The sequence below is a fragment of the Sceloporus occidentalis genome, unplaced genomic scaffold, assembly GCF_023333645.1.
Source record: "Sceloporus occidentalis isolate IW3139 unplaced genomic scaffold, rSceOcc1.0.p SCAF_48, whole genome shotgun sequence".
In the NCBI taxonomy this organism is placed as follows: Eukaryota; Metazoa; Chordata; class Lepidosauria; order Squamata; family Phrynosomatidae; genus Sceloporus; species Sceloporus occidentalis.
The window spans coordinates 991477-1006662 of record NW_028317028.1 but is presented as its reverse complement, the minus strand read 5'-3'; the positions used below and the strand labels follow the sequence as shown (position 1 = coordinate 1006662).

General features: G+C 38.8%; 1 protein-coding gene across 2 annotated transcripts in view; it reads left to right on the top strand.

The window, feature by feature from the left end:
• The window catches only part of LOC149289057 (sialate:O-sulfotransferase 2-like), a 76699-nt gene that overhangs the window by 14445 nt on the left and 47068 nt on the right, over nucleotides 1–15186 (top strand). For both annotated transcript variants that reach the window (XM_089491077.1, XM_089491076.1), the window contains one exon: nucleotides 14919–15033. In XM_089491077.1, the coding sequence (XP_089347203.1) occupies nucleotides 14919–15033 (115 nt within the window). The remainder of the gene's footprint in view (nucleotides 1–14918; nucleotides 15034–15186) is intronic.

Below are 15186 nucleotides of genomic sequence, written 5' to 3'. Positions count from 1 at the left end.
TGATTTTGTTCTGTCTGACAGATTACTTGCTCCTGGATCTTAACACTGCTTCCAGTCTGTGTGATATAGTCTTCATTATCAGACTTGTCATATACGTAATCATGTAATTTGATTGCATAGCACTAGACTCAAATCCATCAATTTCTCAGTACCAGTTCTGCATTGTTACACACTGTAGCAGCTCTTAATCTTGACTCAAAAGACTGTTTTATACACTTTCCATGTTATATTCTAGCACAAATCATCACTTAAACTTCTTAGAGATTGGGATTGTAATTCATTTATTTTGGGCCTTGCATATACAATTGTTTAGTATATTTAATGCTTAGTGTTTACCGTCAGCTAATGTTCATCACATGTTCACCAAAATTGACTACATTGGAATCCATATTAAGGACAGAGAAAGTATACAAGTGGTGCAAATGATGCCCAGACAAGCTGGTGGCTGAACAACTTGGTTTATGTGTAATTTATATAAACCACAGAAAAAAATCTGTTTATAGTGTGTCAAATTCTTCAACCAAAGCATCACATGGATATTTTACAATCAACCACTTTCAACTACATCACATTCTTTGAAAATACTAGCAAATAAAAAGTAGCATATTCACATTCCCTTTTTTTTCTTAAAATGTTTGGCATACTTTATAAGGTAACTCAACTTTTTAATTGCATTATATAAAGAGGTGAACAAAAATATAGACCAAGGTCTTTCAGTAGATGTGATTTATTTGGATTTTGCTTAAGCATTTGATACAGTTCCTTATAAAAAGGTTACTCTGCAAATTTAAAGGTAACATTTTTTGCACCTAGATTGAAGTGGAGAGTTGTTGTTAATGCAAAATTCTCCAAATGAACAAATGTAGTAAGTGGTGTACCACAGAGTCCTGCCCCAGGTCCATTTATTTAATGTCTTGATTAATGATCCTGCAATGAGCAGTGAAAGCCATGTGCCAGTGTTTGTAGATAACACACAATTTAGGGAAGGAAATGCAGTCTGAACTAGGCATTACTTCCCTGTAAGAAGATTTGTTCAAATAGGTGCACTAGGCAGCCAAATGGTAGTTGAATTTTAATGTTGACAAATGCAAAGTTATGCATTTTGGGAACATAAATAAATACATAAATTATACCTTAAATGGGGTTGTGTTAAATAATTAATTACATGAAAAGGACTTAAGAATACTTGTAGACAATACAGTTAGCAACAGTTTTCAATCTCAGACAGCTACTGCAAGTGCTAGTAAGGTAACTGAATGTATAAATAGGGAATATAATATTAGATAAAAAAATAGGGACGCTATCTGTTGTTCTCTGATGACCTGTTCATTAACCCCTTCGCGACCTTTGCCGGTTCAGGACCATCATAACAAGAAGGTCACTAAATGACCTTTGACGGTCCTGAACCGTCAAAAAATTAAATAAGCTTAGAAAGTGATCAAGGATCACTTTCTTCGCTTAAACGGCCTTGCTGCAATGCCTCGATGTCGAGGCATTCAGCAAGGCCGAGATCGGCATCGGGGGCCATGTCTGGCCCCTCCCCGGGCGTCAACAGCCGCCATACATTGTATGGCGGCGGACGCCCGTTTTAAAAGCGTTTAGGGGGCGATCAACGATCACCTCCTAAACTTAAATGGTGTCGCTGGAATGCCTCGATCAGGAGGCATCCAGCGACACCAAACACTTACCTCTGGGTGGGCTGTGACCGCTCCGGAGAGCGGTCACAGCCGCCGCTGCCGGTGATCTTCGCCATCAAGCAAGATGGCGGCGGCCCGGGAAATAAAACAATAAAGACGAAAAAGTTCGCTAGAGGGTCTCCAGACCCTCTAGAGAACTGGCTCCACTTGCTGGTTGAATACAGGTACTGCATTCAACCATGCAAGTCAATGGAGCCCAGCTTTCTAATCACTATGTGATTAGTAAAATATTCAAAAAAAAATAAAAATAAATAAAAAATGGAAAAAAAAATTAAAAAAAAATGTGCTAACATTTAAAAATAATTATGCAGTGATGTCACTAGATGAACCATCCAGTACCAGCAAAATGTGTAAAAAAAAATATAAAAAAAGTATTAAAAAAATAAAATTAAATTAAAAAATAAAGTTTATTATTTTGAGCAAGTGCTAAAAATTCTCAAAAATCTCAACAAAGAGTTAAAATAAAAGCACTTCAAATACCCAAGGGGTGTCTAATATATAAAAAAAATGGCTGATGGGGTAAATTGGAGTGGCCTAGCTCAAATATAGGGCATAGGTACAGACTGACCAAAATGGAGAAAAAAAGCGCACTTCCCAAATGTGGCATTTTAAATCTGAAACAACCCGACAAACCCATGCATGTCGGGTATCACTGCACTCAGGAGATGTTCCTGAACACACATTGGCATGTTGTTTGACAGTGGCATATACCAGGACCTGTATATCTATAACTAAAGTACAATTTGTGTGAAAAAATAAAATAAAAAATTACTATTACAAAGTTTGACAAAGTGTAGTTCTATAATTGGTGCATGGAAAGGGTTAAAATAACAGCATTTGGAATACCCTGGGGTGTCTAGTTTTCAAAAATATATGGTTTGAATGGGTTAAATTGAGTTAACCGGCTTCAAAGATATTCCAAAGAGGAGAGGGAGGCACAATGACCAAATGACCACCTGAATTACGCATGCCCCAAAAGTAGCCTTTTACCAGCCAAACAATCTGACAAACCCATGCATGTGGGGTATCGCTGTACTCAGGAGATGTTCCTGAACACACATTGGGGTGTTGTTTGACAGTGACATATACCAGCACCTGTATATCTATAACTAAAGTACAATTTGTGTGGAAAAAAAAATAAAAAAAATTACTATTACAAAGTTTGACAAAGTGTAGTTGTATAATTGGTGCATGGAAAGGGTTAAAATAACAGCATTTGGAATACCCTGGGGTGTCTAGTTTTCAAAAATATATGGTTTGAATGGGTTAAATTGAGTTAACCGGCTTCAAAGATGTTCCAAAGAGGAGATGGAGGCAGACTGACCAGATTTGTTAAAAAAGATTTGGAAATCATAAAACGCTGCTTGTACTTATTGCCCTATAACTTACAAAAAACAGCAAAAAAACATAAAAACATTGGGTATTTCTAAACTCAGGACAAGTAGTAGAATCTATTTAGCTAGTTTTTTTACTTGCTTTTTCAGGTGAGTAAAAGATTTTTCAAATAAAAGTCATAAAATGTGTTTTTTTTTCAATTTTTCACCATGTTTTTTTTATTTTTTTTATAGTAAATAAGATGATACGATCAAAATAATGGTATCTGAAGAAAGCCCATCTTGTCCTGAAAAAAACAATATATAACTTATGTGGGTACACTAAATGGGTGAGGAGAAAATTACAGCTGAACACAAGCACCACAAAAGTGTCAAAACAGCCTCGGTCCCACAGGGTACAAAACGAAAAATGAGCCCGGTCCTTAAGGGGTTAATAGAACTGTGCAAAGAAAAAGTGTTATCCATCCAGAATTGTCACTAAAAGCAGCGAAAACAGTTCTTTACATTAAGGACAATATGTGGAGTTCAACATAAATGTTCTGCTATCAAATTTGATAGATTCTTTAAATACAGACTTGGTTACTTTTAAGCAACGATAATATACAGGACTATACGGAAAGGATTAGCTATAGCTTGTTGATAAAATGATATATCAAATTGCTGTTTGGTGTCAAAAATTATTTTCCCCCTTTTGAGGCACAGTTATCTTTCCACTGTTGGACTTCACAAAGTTGTGTTTTATTAGCCTAAATTACTATGCTACTGTCTTTGTTTCTTTTTGCTCTTTTATTCCAAATAATCTCAACTAGGACCTGCTTTTTACCTATCTTATTGAATCACCCCCCAATCATCTCTCATTCCCTAATGCTTGGCAAATGATTAATATATTTTTTATATTTGCACTCATTACAGCCTAGAGGAGATTGGAAAATCTCCCTGAATCAGTTTTTACAGGCTTGTTTTATAGCACAGGGAGAGGTGCCTGTTTTAAACACACACTGCTTTGCACGTGTGATAAATTCTTTATGTGACATCTGAATTGGAACATCAGAGATTTGACACCATATACTGGTGTTCTTAACATACCTCCCAACACTTCAGTCTAAATCGGGACACCTGTGTTGAGAAGTTGGAAGGGATGGGACCAGTCCTGTGAGGTGGGTGTGACAATAGGCATGGCCACTCTTCTGCATAGCCAAATAGCCACTTCATTGTGGTAGTGGGGCAACGTAGCAGCTGTAATGAAGGTATATGCTGTAACAGTAACATGTTTCACCTTTCTGCGCCTCTCAGGAAATATAAAAGGATCTCTCCTACTAGTCTATAATCCACACCGCCTGCAAAACAGGGAGAGTGGGGCAACCAGGTCTATTGGAGGCAATTATATGGCCAACTATCAAGAAGCAAGAGAGAAAGGTGTGTGTTCAAACTTAATTTTTAACATAATTTATACATAAAAACTTAAATATCTGCCATGTAACTGCTTTTTGTAGGACACATGCATTCAACTTTTGATTAGTACATTCCTATTTAATGATACCTCATACATTATGTCTTTTTTTGTGAAAATTATATTTAGATCATTTTCAACATGGCTACTATATAATTTGTGTTTTTTCTTTTTGTGCAGGTTTTAGCAGAATGCTTTCTCAGCATTGGCATTTTGATATTATGACTTGTAACTGGAATAGAATACAAATGTGTTCCACTTCTGGTTTTGTGATATAAAAATGACTTTCAAGAGACTAGTATAGTCAAGGAAGACAAATAACTTCACAAAACCCTCTCTGTCTTGCTGTGGATTTACAGCATCATCCAAAACTAAGAACATAGTAAACGTATTAATAAATGGACGCTTAACTGATATGTTTAAGGATCATCAGGTTTGTGTTAGAAAGAATTAGAAATGAAAAATGCCGATCACAATAACGATCACTATAACCTTTGAAGTCTAATACATTTGTATGAGAATTTGATGAAAAGTTTTTGTCGAAAACAGGGTAAGCTGGCAAGCAGCTGAATTACTGGTATGATTCCTTTTTAGCCTTTGGCAGAGGATCATCCGAGATAATTCAGCAACAGCTTTAGAGCCATTTGGTTAAATTTGCTTTAAATTCTATTGGCATTTATGATTTCTGCGTTATATACATGCCTGGGAAGGATAGTTTTCTCCCTGTACTTCATGCAATGGTTTTAAAGGGCAGGACCAGAGTAGGCATTTAAATCAACCGTGGCTGAGAATGACATACTTTTGTCTGCCTCCTGAATACACGCAGCCTCACGCTGAGGTCTTAAACTTATGTGTGAATCCAGCCGACAGCCATCCTTAAGGATGGGATCTGTCGGGCATTATCGCAGCTTGTCTGGTGGCCTTATATACCCCTATATGCCCCCCATATGGCACTCTGTCCCATGATATGCCTTTTAACCCCCCATGTATGCCAGAGTGGCATATAGGGGTAGAAGGCATTTCTGGAGGCAGAGTGGCATATTTCGCAAGTGTGCATGAGAACGAGAAATCAGAGCACAGGACAGACAGAGATCATCAGATGAGCAGATAGAACAGGTTTGTAGTGTATTTTTAAAGCATTTGCTTGGCTATAAGCCCACTTTATCTTCTAATTACCGTATTTGCTCGATTATAAGACAAGGTTTTTTCCAGAGCAAACTAGGTCTGACTATGAGACTAAGATCCAGTTCCCCCGCAGCGATGCAGGGGACCTGGATCCTCCTGTGTTATGCCCCCTCCAACTTACTGGTGCTTCTGAGTCCCCAGTGCTTAGTCCGGGCAGCGTGTAGAGCTCTACGCGATTCGCGTACACAACTTACGCTGCAGCCGGAAGGAGGTGCGGTTAGCAGCGGGGGTTGTCTGCGTCCATCGCACAGACCTTCCCCGGCTGTCAGAGATCAGAGTTCCCTGTGATCTCTGAAGGCAGAGTGCTCTGTGAAATGCCTTTTAACCCCCTTAATCCCACTCTGCCTCCAGAAATGCCTTTTTAACCCTCTATACGCCACTCTGCCTCCTAAAATGACTTACACCTCCCTATATGCCACTGTGCCCCAAAAAATGCTCTTTAACCCCCTAAATGCCAGAGTGGCATATAGGAGTATAAGGCAATTCTGAAGGCAGAGTGGCACATAGGGGGTCAAAAGGCATATCATGGGGCACAGTGGCATTTAGAGGGTTAAAAGGCATATCATGGGGCACAGTGGCATATGGGGGGGTATAAGGCATTTCTGGGGCAGAGTGGCAAGCCAGGGGGCAGATGTGCATAACTGGGGAGGCAGGTTGAAAAAAAAAGGAAATAGAAACAAAATATTTTTCTCAACCATAGCTTTTATTTAAAAAAAAATGTTCACATAGTTTACATGAATTAACATTTACTGGTAAAACGTTTTTCCTATAGGGTTGTCTTATATTCAGGCTTTTTCTTTTTTTCATAAATTAATATTCAGATTTTGGGGGGTCGTCTTATAATCAGGGTCATCTTATCATCGAGCAAATACGGTAATTAATAACAGAACTAACACCATGCATCACAGGAATTGTACTATACATGCAATGATTCAGAATTTTAATTTCAAGTGTAAAAGTTCAGCCTCAAATACAAAAAAACTATTTATAGTCACACCAATGTGATATGCCATATAATATTTTAAGTGCATATTTAATGTGTAGCAAGCACATATGCTTACTTTATTGTATAAACTAGAGAAGCCTGTGAATTTAGAATTAGGACAAAATGTCCCCCCTAAATTTTTTTCTGGATTGCTATAGTCCACCACCTCTTGAGTGTCAATAATAGCTAGACAGAGATCTGCCTTAACAGATAAGATAGATATAAGGATGTAGAATGTTATGTTTATTGATGTAATTTCTATAACATCTGCTAATAAAAAAACAATACCACAATCGTGTCTGACACAAAAGAGAATAAAAGGGATTATACACAACACACAACACAGAAAATTGAATCTGTTCTTTATAAATTAGCCATGTGGCTCTTTATAGGTTACACAGATCTAGTTTTTTTCTGTGCAAACAGGGAATTTGATACTCCTACACATGCAGTAATCATTAATGAAGTACATTGTATTTCCAAATCTGGGTTAGGTCTCCATGTGAGAACTTCTCAAAGAAAGTTCCCCCTCCTGGGATTGTGGCTGCGACCATGGTGGTGGGGTGGTTAACCACAGTTATTCTTTAAAGGGACAGCAAATGGGCAGAGCACAGACAATATCGGGCAGAGATTGAAAAAGTAATCCAGCTCTTCAGTGAAACAGGAAACTAATAGCAGTGTTGCAGTTAACTTTTGGTGCAGCCCTAGGTAGTGCCAGCTGCTACCTCCTCCTTGCCACTGTCCCTGCTGCTGAACATTGGGATATGACATTGTATTGCGACACTCCACCTTTTAAGGATGCAGCGCCATGATAAAGTTAACTATTGGGGCTGCACTGACTCGGCACAGCCCATAGTGTTAGTGGGCTGGTTGGAGAGATCAATGATCTCCTTTATAACCAGTTCATTCTGAAGTGGTCCCACGAGGAGCCTGATTTTTCCAAAGAGACTATTGGCAACTGGAGTATTTGGCACCTGGGGCGGATCCTGTATGTGGCACCCCCTCACAAAAAAAAAGGGTTTGTAAGAATAATTATTTCACAAATTTGTAAACTGTATGTCAAGTGGAAAAAACTGGAAATCTGAGAAAAAAAATTATTAACTTATAAATAAATTAAATAAGTTTAAATAAATAACATTTACTGAACAGGTATGGTTCAGTATAACTCCCACTACTATATACTGAGCCAGACATTGACGGTAGTGCAGCATATCTATCACTATACGGTAAGTCAGACTTTGACGTGGTAGGCCTCTGCCCCTAAAACAGCCTCTCCATGCTACCGCTGCACCTAAAACAAACTGTCTGTGCCTCCACTGCCCCTAAAACAGGCTCCCCGTGCCACTGCTGCCTTTAAAACAGCCTGTCTGTGCCACCACTGCCCTAAAAACAACCTGCCTGTGCCACAGCTGCCCCCGAAGCAGCCTGGCTCTGCCACCGCTGCCCCCGAAGCAGCCTGGTTGTGCCACCGCTGTCCCTAAACAGCCTGTCTATGCCTGCTGCCCCTAAAACAGCCTGTCTGTGCCACCTCTGCCCCTAAAACAGCCTGTCTGTGCCATCTGTGCCCGTTTTAGGTGCCCCCCCTTTAGGTACGCTACTGTTGGCTTCTTATTATTAGGCAGAAAAGCCTAGGCCATAATTCTTCACTGACTACTGGGGAAAACTGAGAAGTCCCCAGGCATGTGCATCTGTGAACCCTTGACAAGCTTGTCCTGTGCAGTACACATATATCCAGCTTCAAAGAGAATCATAGAAAGAAACCAAATTGAGTTTATCATAAAAACATATAATTAATTAATTCTTCATTTTGATATTATTAAAAATACAAAAAAGTATATTCTATCCTGTGACGTTACTGAAAATGCAGACAGTTTCGTCTACAGAATCAAATCAGGATATATCAGTCAAGATACATAATCTGAAAAGAAGATAGTTTCCCCAATTTTTTAAATGGCACTTTTCAAGCTGGTTTTTGCTAACCTCTTGACATCATTGTTCAATTATCTTTTTCTATGAAATAAATCCCGGCGTTGAAAGATGAGCCGGCATATAGAAGAAAAAATAATAGAAACCATTCTACCCTATCAAACTATTACAGTTTTTATCAAAAGAATCTTTTTATGTAATGATTGACAACATCTATTTTTAAAATTGATTTCTAGATCAATTCTCCTGAATTGCATATTTTTTTTCTTGATAATTGATACCTTTTAATTGAATGATCAAATGAATATGCAAAATTATCTGTAACTTAATATTTTAACCAGTAGCAGAGCTTGTTTTGGTAGCTGCATAGCATCTGGGACCAGAAACGCTGTTTTTGTGGTACCCTCCATTACAAACACAAATACATTTACCCATTTACCTGCCTCTAAGCTGCATGCTGGGTTTGGCTGTATTGACACACTTAAGGTACCAACGCACGGACATCACAGTGCCCTCTGCAGCCCACGGGACAGGCATACCGCTTGGCCAGTAGGCCACACACCCTCCGTCCCAGCACAGAGGGAGTGAGCTGTTATATGTGACAAGTGTGAGAGAGTGATGTGTGATAGGTGTGTGGGACTGAGTTGTTATACATGATTGGTGTGAGGGAGTGATTTGTTATATGTGGTAGGTGTGAGGGAATTATGTGTGATATGTGATAGATGTGAGGGAGTCATATGTGCAGTGGTAGGTGTAATGTGTGATAATTGTGAGAGAGTGAGGTGTTAGAAACATAGAAACCATTCAGCCCATGTCATCTGCCCAATGTTTGAATACTTTCATTAGTCTCTGGCCTTATCTTATATCTAAGATAGCCTAATGCCTATCCCATGCATACTTAAACTCCTTCCCTGTATTAAACTCGACCGCCTCTGCTGGAAGGCTATTACGTTCTATTTCCTGCTGCTTTATTACATTGTCTTCCTACCAGAAAGTTATTTTGAAACAATTAAGCTGAAATGTGAGTGGGTCAAGTGTTATATGTGACAAGTGTGAGTCATGTGTAAGGGTTAGCACACATTGAGGAAATGTTTGTGTTTATGCTTTATGTTGTAAATAAAAGCAAGTGTCTTTACAGCAGCATTTGTCCGGTTGAGCTTGGCTTGTTCTGTGTTTTCTCTTTCTGCATATTGCTGTGGATTTGGAACAACTACAGCATTTGCCAATAGCAGAAAAGGACATTATACCTTGCACTATTCCAAGTACTGTAAGTACTCCAATTTATTTCTATTTGTGGAGTCATGTATGATGGAGTCATGTGTGATATGTGTGATGGGAGTGAAGGATGATAGAGTGAGAATGTTATGGTGAGCGTATATTAATTACTGGGGAAGGGACAAGGGGCCTCAGGTCAGAAGATGCCATCCCACCCCTGGTTAGTGTGTTAGTATGCGTGTGTATCTTAGTATATTTGCGTATTTTACTGTGTGTATTAGTATGTGTGTTGGAGTATGTTAGTGTGGTAAAGTATGTTAGTCTGTGTAAGTATTTTACTGTGTTTATATGTTATCTTAGTGCATGTGTAAGTATGTTACTGTGTGTCAGTGTGTGTAGGAGGAGCTTGGGGGCTTCATTTGTACTTCTCGAAGCAGGGCCCCTCATTTGTTTTTATGGGCCTGTGCCAACACAACCTGCTGGTTTCGAAGATTTAATACAGTCTATACAATATTTGCCGAGCTGGTCAGAGGATAACCCATGAATTATGAAAAAGTTATATCTCACCATTGTTTATAATTCCTTAGCTAGTCCTTCGAGAATATTTTTGATTCTGACTTAATTTAGATGTTGATGTTATAGATGTTCGTTTTCAAGTAATTGGAACATAGTGTTTTTCCAATAAACTTGAAAGATTCCTTCTTGTGATGTCACCTTGTGCTTTGCTGTGTTTAATTACCTGGAAATTAGAACGACTGTTCTGTCTTTTTCGACATGAACTATAGAGTATGGAACAAGATCTGTGATGCAGAAATTCAACGGGCCGATGCCCTTGATATATTGAGACATTCTGTCTAATTTTTTATGATTAAGTGACAGTGAAAGCATTTCTATCTTTGCTGTCTTAGGGACAAGTTGCGTTTTTGTTTTGCCTTGAAAAAATTAGAGGGAATCATACTTTTCTGTGCCATGATTGTGTACTTTCTCTTTGATAACTACTGTACAATCATATATTTAGGCCCAGTTGATAACACGTTAGTTAGCGTTATGACTTATTCTAATATTGAGACATGTCAACTAAAATTTGACAGCTTACAATCCATAATAATAATTATTGTAGGTCAGACAGCAGGGCATGTGTGCCTCTGACTCTTTGTTTTGACTATTGTTTCTTTACTGTGCATATTATGTGGGTTGAGTATGAGTACATGAGTATGAGTGTTGTCAAGATAGAGAATGGTCAGTAGAGTTAAGGGGTGACCTGACTGACCAGACTAAAGCTGCCTTCCACTACAAGATAATACTCTGAGACCAACTTGTGTATTCTCTAATATACTGGTTGCTTGCAAATAGACCCTAGAATTAAACATTGCATGTCTTCACCTAAACCATGTAAAATGTTTTTTAAAAGACAAAGTTCTGAAGAAAAAAAACTATAAATAAAGATGACAATCGCTGCCTCTTTCCCCATTCAATGTGCAGTGGGGTAAGGATTAAGAAAAACAAAACTACCTCTGGGAAACAGTACATCTCTGCCCTATTCACCCAACTATCAAATTTCCAATGACATAGGAGATTAGAGTATGATAAATTAACCTACTGGAGGAATCTGTGCATCCTCTCATGGTCATTGAATGGGGTGCTTAACCCTCAGGCCTTTGGAGAGACAAGTAGCTTACCTGTGTAAGCTTACCTGTGCTTCTCCTCTTTCATCAGCTTGATTAAGTAGAGCACACCAGAACTGTGCCCTTGCGCAGTAGCGCTACCTCCCAAGCTCCACCCCGCCAGCATCCCTATTCGCCAGGGGTAGAAGTAGGGAGGAATGCATTAATTATGTTTTGTATCACAGAAGTATAAAGGATAATATATCAGCCTCACCTTAATTGAGATGTTGTGGCTTGACCTGAACTGAGTTTTATAAAGGGTTGCAGGCCAAATTGTTTTAATGGCATTGGGGGAGATTAATCAATAACTACAAGAGAACGTTTTAGGTAGCAAGCTGAACAGCAGCCATGTTACCCTATCCACGAGAAAGTTGTGCACATTTAAAAGTATTTATGAGTCTTACATCAAAGAGGAAAGCCACTTCTGACAATATGAGAAAGATTTAGACCAGCCATAGACCAATGAGTAGCTTTGAAATAAAATTAAGGGCCCTTAGTTATAATAGTAAGTGGATAATACCAATAGGATTGGAGTTTTATTTTTTAAAAAGTGGATGCACTAAAGGTGGGAAAAGGTTGACATAGTTGAAAACAAATGGATTTTCTCACTAGCCTTTGTGTCTTTAGCATGATTATGGAATTGAACCCCTTCCTATTAGTGCCTACCCAGCATATTGTGTTCTATTACCTTCATGGGCTGTGTGTGCAATCTATTAGATAAACTTACTAAGGGGGTACTTTCTTTTAAGTTATTTAGTAAAAGTTACCTTTACTATTGGTTTGTAATTTATCAAGGAATAACGGGAGAAAATGTTGTTTTTTTTCTGGGATGCGTGTTTTACTCTAAACTAGGGATCTATAAGTGATGTTTTACCTGTCCTGTGACAATATAGGTTGCAATAGTTAAAGTCAAAGCTGTGCATGGGATTGCCACCTAAATGGTAACTGGTTCCTGGCAGGGAAATATGTGCTCTGACCCCTGGAGCTCAGGGGTTAATAAGTAAATTACATGAGTAGCAAAATTATGTATTCTTTCTTTACTTTTATCTAATAATAGATTTTGGTAGAATACCTCATATTCTTCATATTCTTTTCACAAACTTTATACTTTTTAGCTTTGTTGGTGTAACTTCTATTAGACACATACTAAGACCTTACCATACTCAATCATGTTAACAACAGAATGTCTCAGTCTTAATCACACAGGGGAGTCCTATGACCTCAGGGAAATGCCTCATTTAATAAGCGGGACTTTATTAATTCCTTCTCTACAGTTTGCATTTCAAGAAAGTAGGAACAATATTAAAACATGAAAAATGTTTAAAAAAGAGGGCTTGTCGCTTAGACTTCCATGGTACTTCACAACTGTCTGTATAATGTCAGCTGTAATTTGTGTACTGTATCGATGCATTGCACACTGCTTTAGAATATTCATAGTTTATAAAATAAACAAGTAATGGCTGAATTAAGCAGGTGGGAATGCAGAAAGTGCTGCCTTTCACGCCAGATGGAAACATGTGGTATGCAGATTAATTCTACATAAAATAGTGAAATGGATGGATTATTACTATGATCATAGCTACATAGTACCTGTATATAGTTAATTAGGATGAAAAAAAAATACATATAGTCCATCAAGATCAAACATTCCACAAATCCATGTAAGTTGATCCAGAAGAGGGCAAGATAACTAACACAGACAGTAATGTCATCTATCAACTATCTATAAAAACATCCAAACTTTTTTTAATGCCCTAACAGTGTTTAAAACAAAAGCACCTTTCTTCCAATCTTAAAGGATGCCTACATGTTGTCTGAAATGTTCAAATCTAGGGAATCTAAAAATTTAAAAAAAGAGATATGACATTTGTCTGCGGCATGGTTATTGACTTTAAAATAGGGTTTGTGAATATTAAAACTGATGCATTCAAAAGCCAGAAAAGTATTCTTTAAATTCTAAACTATAACTCTTGTTTGTGAGTTAACGAAGCAGTTGCAAATAAAGTTGTAATTCTAATTCAGTTCTGCAGTATTGTATATCATTGTTTGAATATGTGACAATCCTTATAGCGTGTTATTCTTGTGTTAAGTAAAGTTGTGCATTTTAAGTCAAGAATGTCTTAACTACTGGTGACCTAAGAATACTATGGTGCTCAGAAACTCACTGGCAATATTTTTTGTGTTAGCATAGGTGAAAGTATTTATATGTAAGTGTCTATCCCTTCTGGAAACCATTTGCTATATGTGTTGTCCTTCACATCTTCTATGTACATACAAGGTAGTAAGGGCTAAGAGCTTTTATTAGTCGTGAGATTTCTTAATAAAAATAGAGACATATGAGGATGGATCATAGAATTCATAAAGTTCTTGGCCAAGGTCCACTTAAAGGGTAGGCACCAATATTGCTGGGGTCTGTGGTGGACAATTTAATGATGTTTAATGGGCCGTCACCAACCTTGCCATGGACACTGGTGCTGGCTTGCACTTGTACTAATAAGGGTCTAAAGTAGAGGACTGCATGGGGAGTCAAAAAAGTAAAAAAAACTAACTTGTGGGTACAGGCATTTTTTCTGATGTTGCGGGCGGGAGCGGGCGGTCGGTCAGACAATGTACCTGCGGGTCCCAGTAACCCTGCGCACTCCCGCAAGGCTGTCTTCGCGTTGCTCGCAGACAGCGTCTCTTCTCTTGTTCCGCCCAGGAACCCAGCAGAGTAACGTGAATTTCCGTCACATGACTGTGCTCTGTTCCTGCTTCCCCTGGGCGGGACAAGAGAAGAGACACTGTGTGCGAACAACGTGAAGGCAGCCTTGCAAGAGTGCGCGGGAAATCTGCAGTTCAGATAAGGTGGAGTTTGTATGAACGAGTATGCCTGATTGAGGGAATGAATGAGTATCTGAATGATTAGTATCGGTGAATGAGGGAATGACTGAGTATCTGTGAATGAGGGAATGAATGAGTTAATGAATGTTTCTGAATGACTTCCGACGGAGCTTCTATGATGGGGCAGAGTGGCATATCAGGGGGCACAGTGGCATATAGGGGGTATAAAGCATATCTGGGGGGTATAAGGCATAAAGGCATATCATGGGGTATAAGGCATATCAGGGGCACAGTGTGCTGTGGCAGAATGTTTGCGGGACCAGGCGTGATTGGACACATATGTTGCATGAGCGTGCAGGATTGGATACATATGTTGCGGGAGCGGGCAGGAATGGTCAGAAATTCAGCGGGTGGGATCAAGAAAACAGTCCTGCGCAGGGCTCTATTAAGACTAGGCTAAAAATTCTGTAGAACAGCACATATAACTTGAAACAACAGAAGCACTCTGTGTTATACAAAAGCAATTTCCTCCTAAACTTGAAATCAATATTCAGCAGGGGAGGGTTTTCAACAGTATGATGCATGGTTTCCCCTCCTTGGATGTGTCTAACATGTTGCACTTTTTTTGTTGTTGTTTTGCAGCAAAATATATTGGCTGCTACATGGATGACACACGGCAGAGAGCCCTCCGTGGAGTGTCCTTTTTCGACTACAAAAAGATGACAGTTTTCCGTTGCCAGGACAACTGTGCTGAACGGTAGGGTGGTGATTGGTGAACGAAAAGGAGCTTTATTAGTATGTGCACATCAACAAATTATTTAGCTCCTGCCAAATCCCGAGCTTCATTACACAATTTCTCTTCTCTGTGTTGAATTATGAGCAATAAAGGCCACAACTACTAAGCAGGATT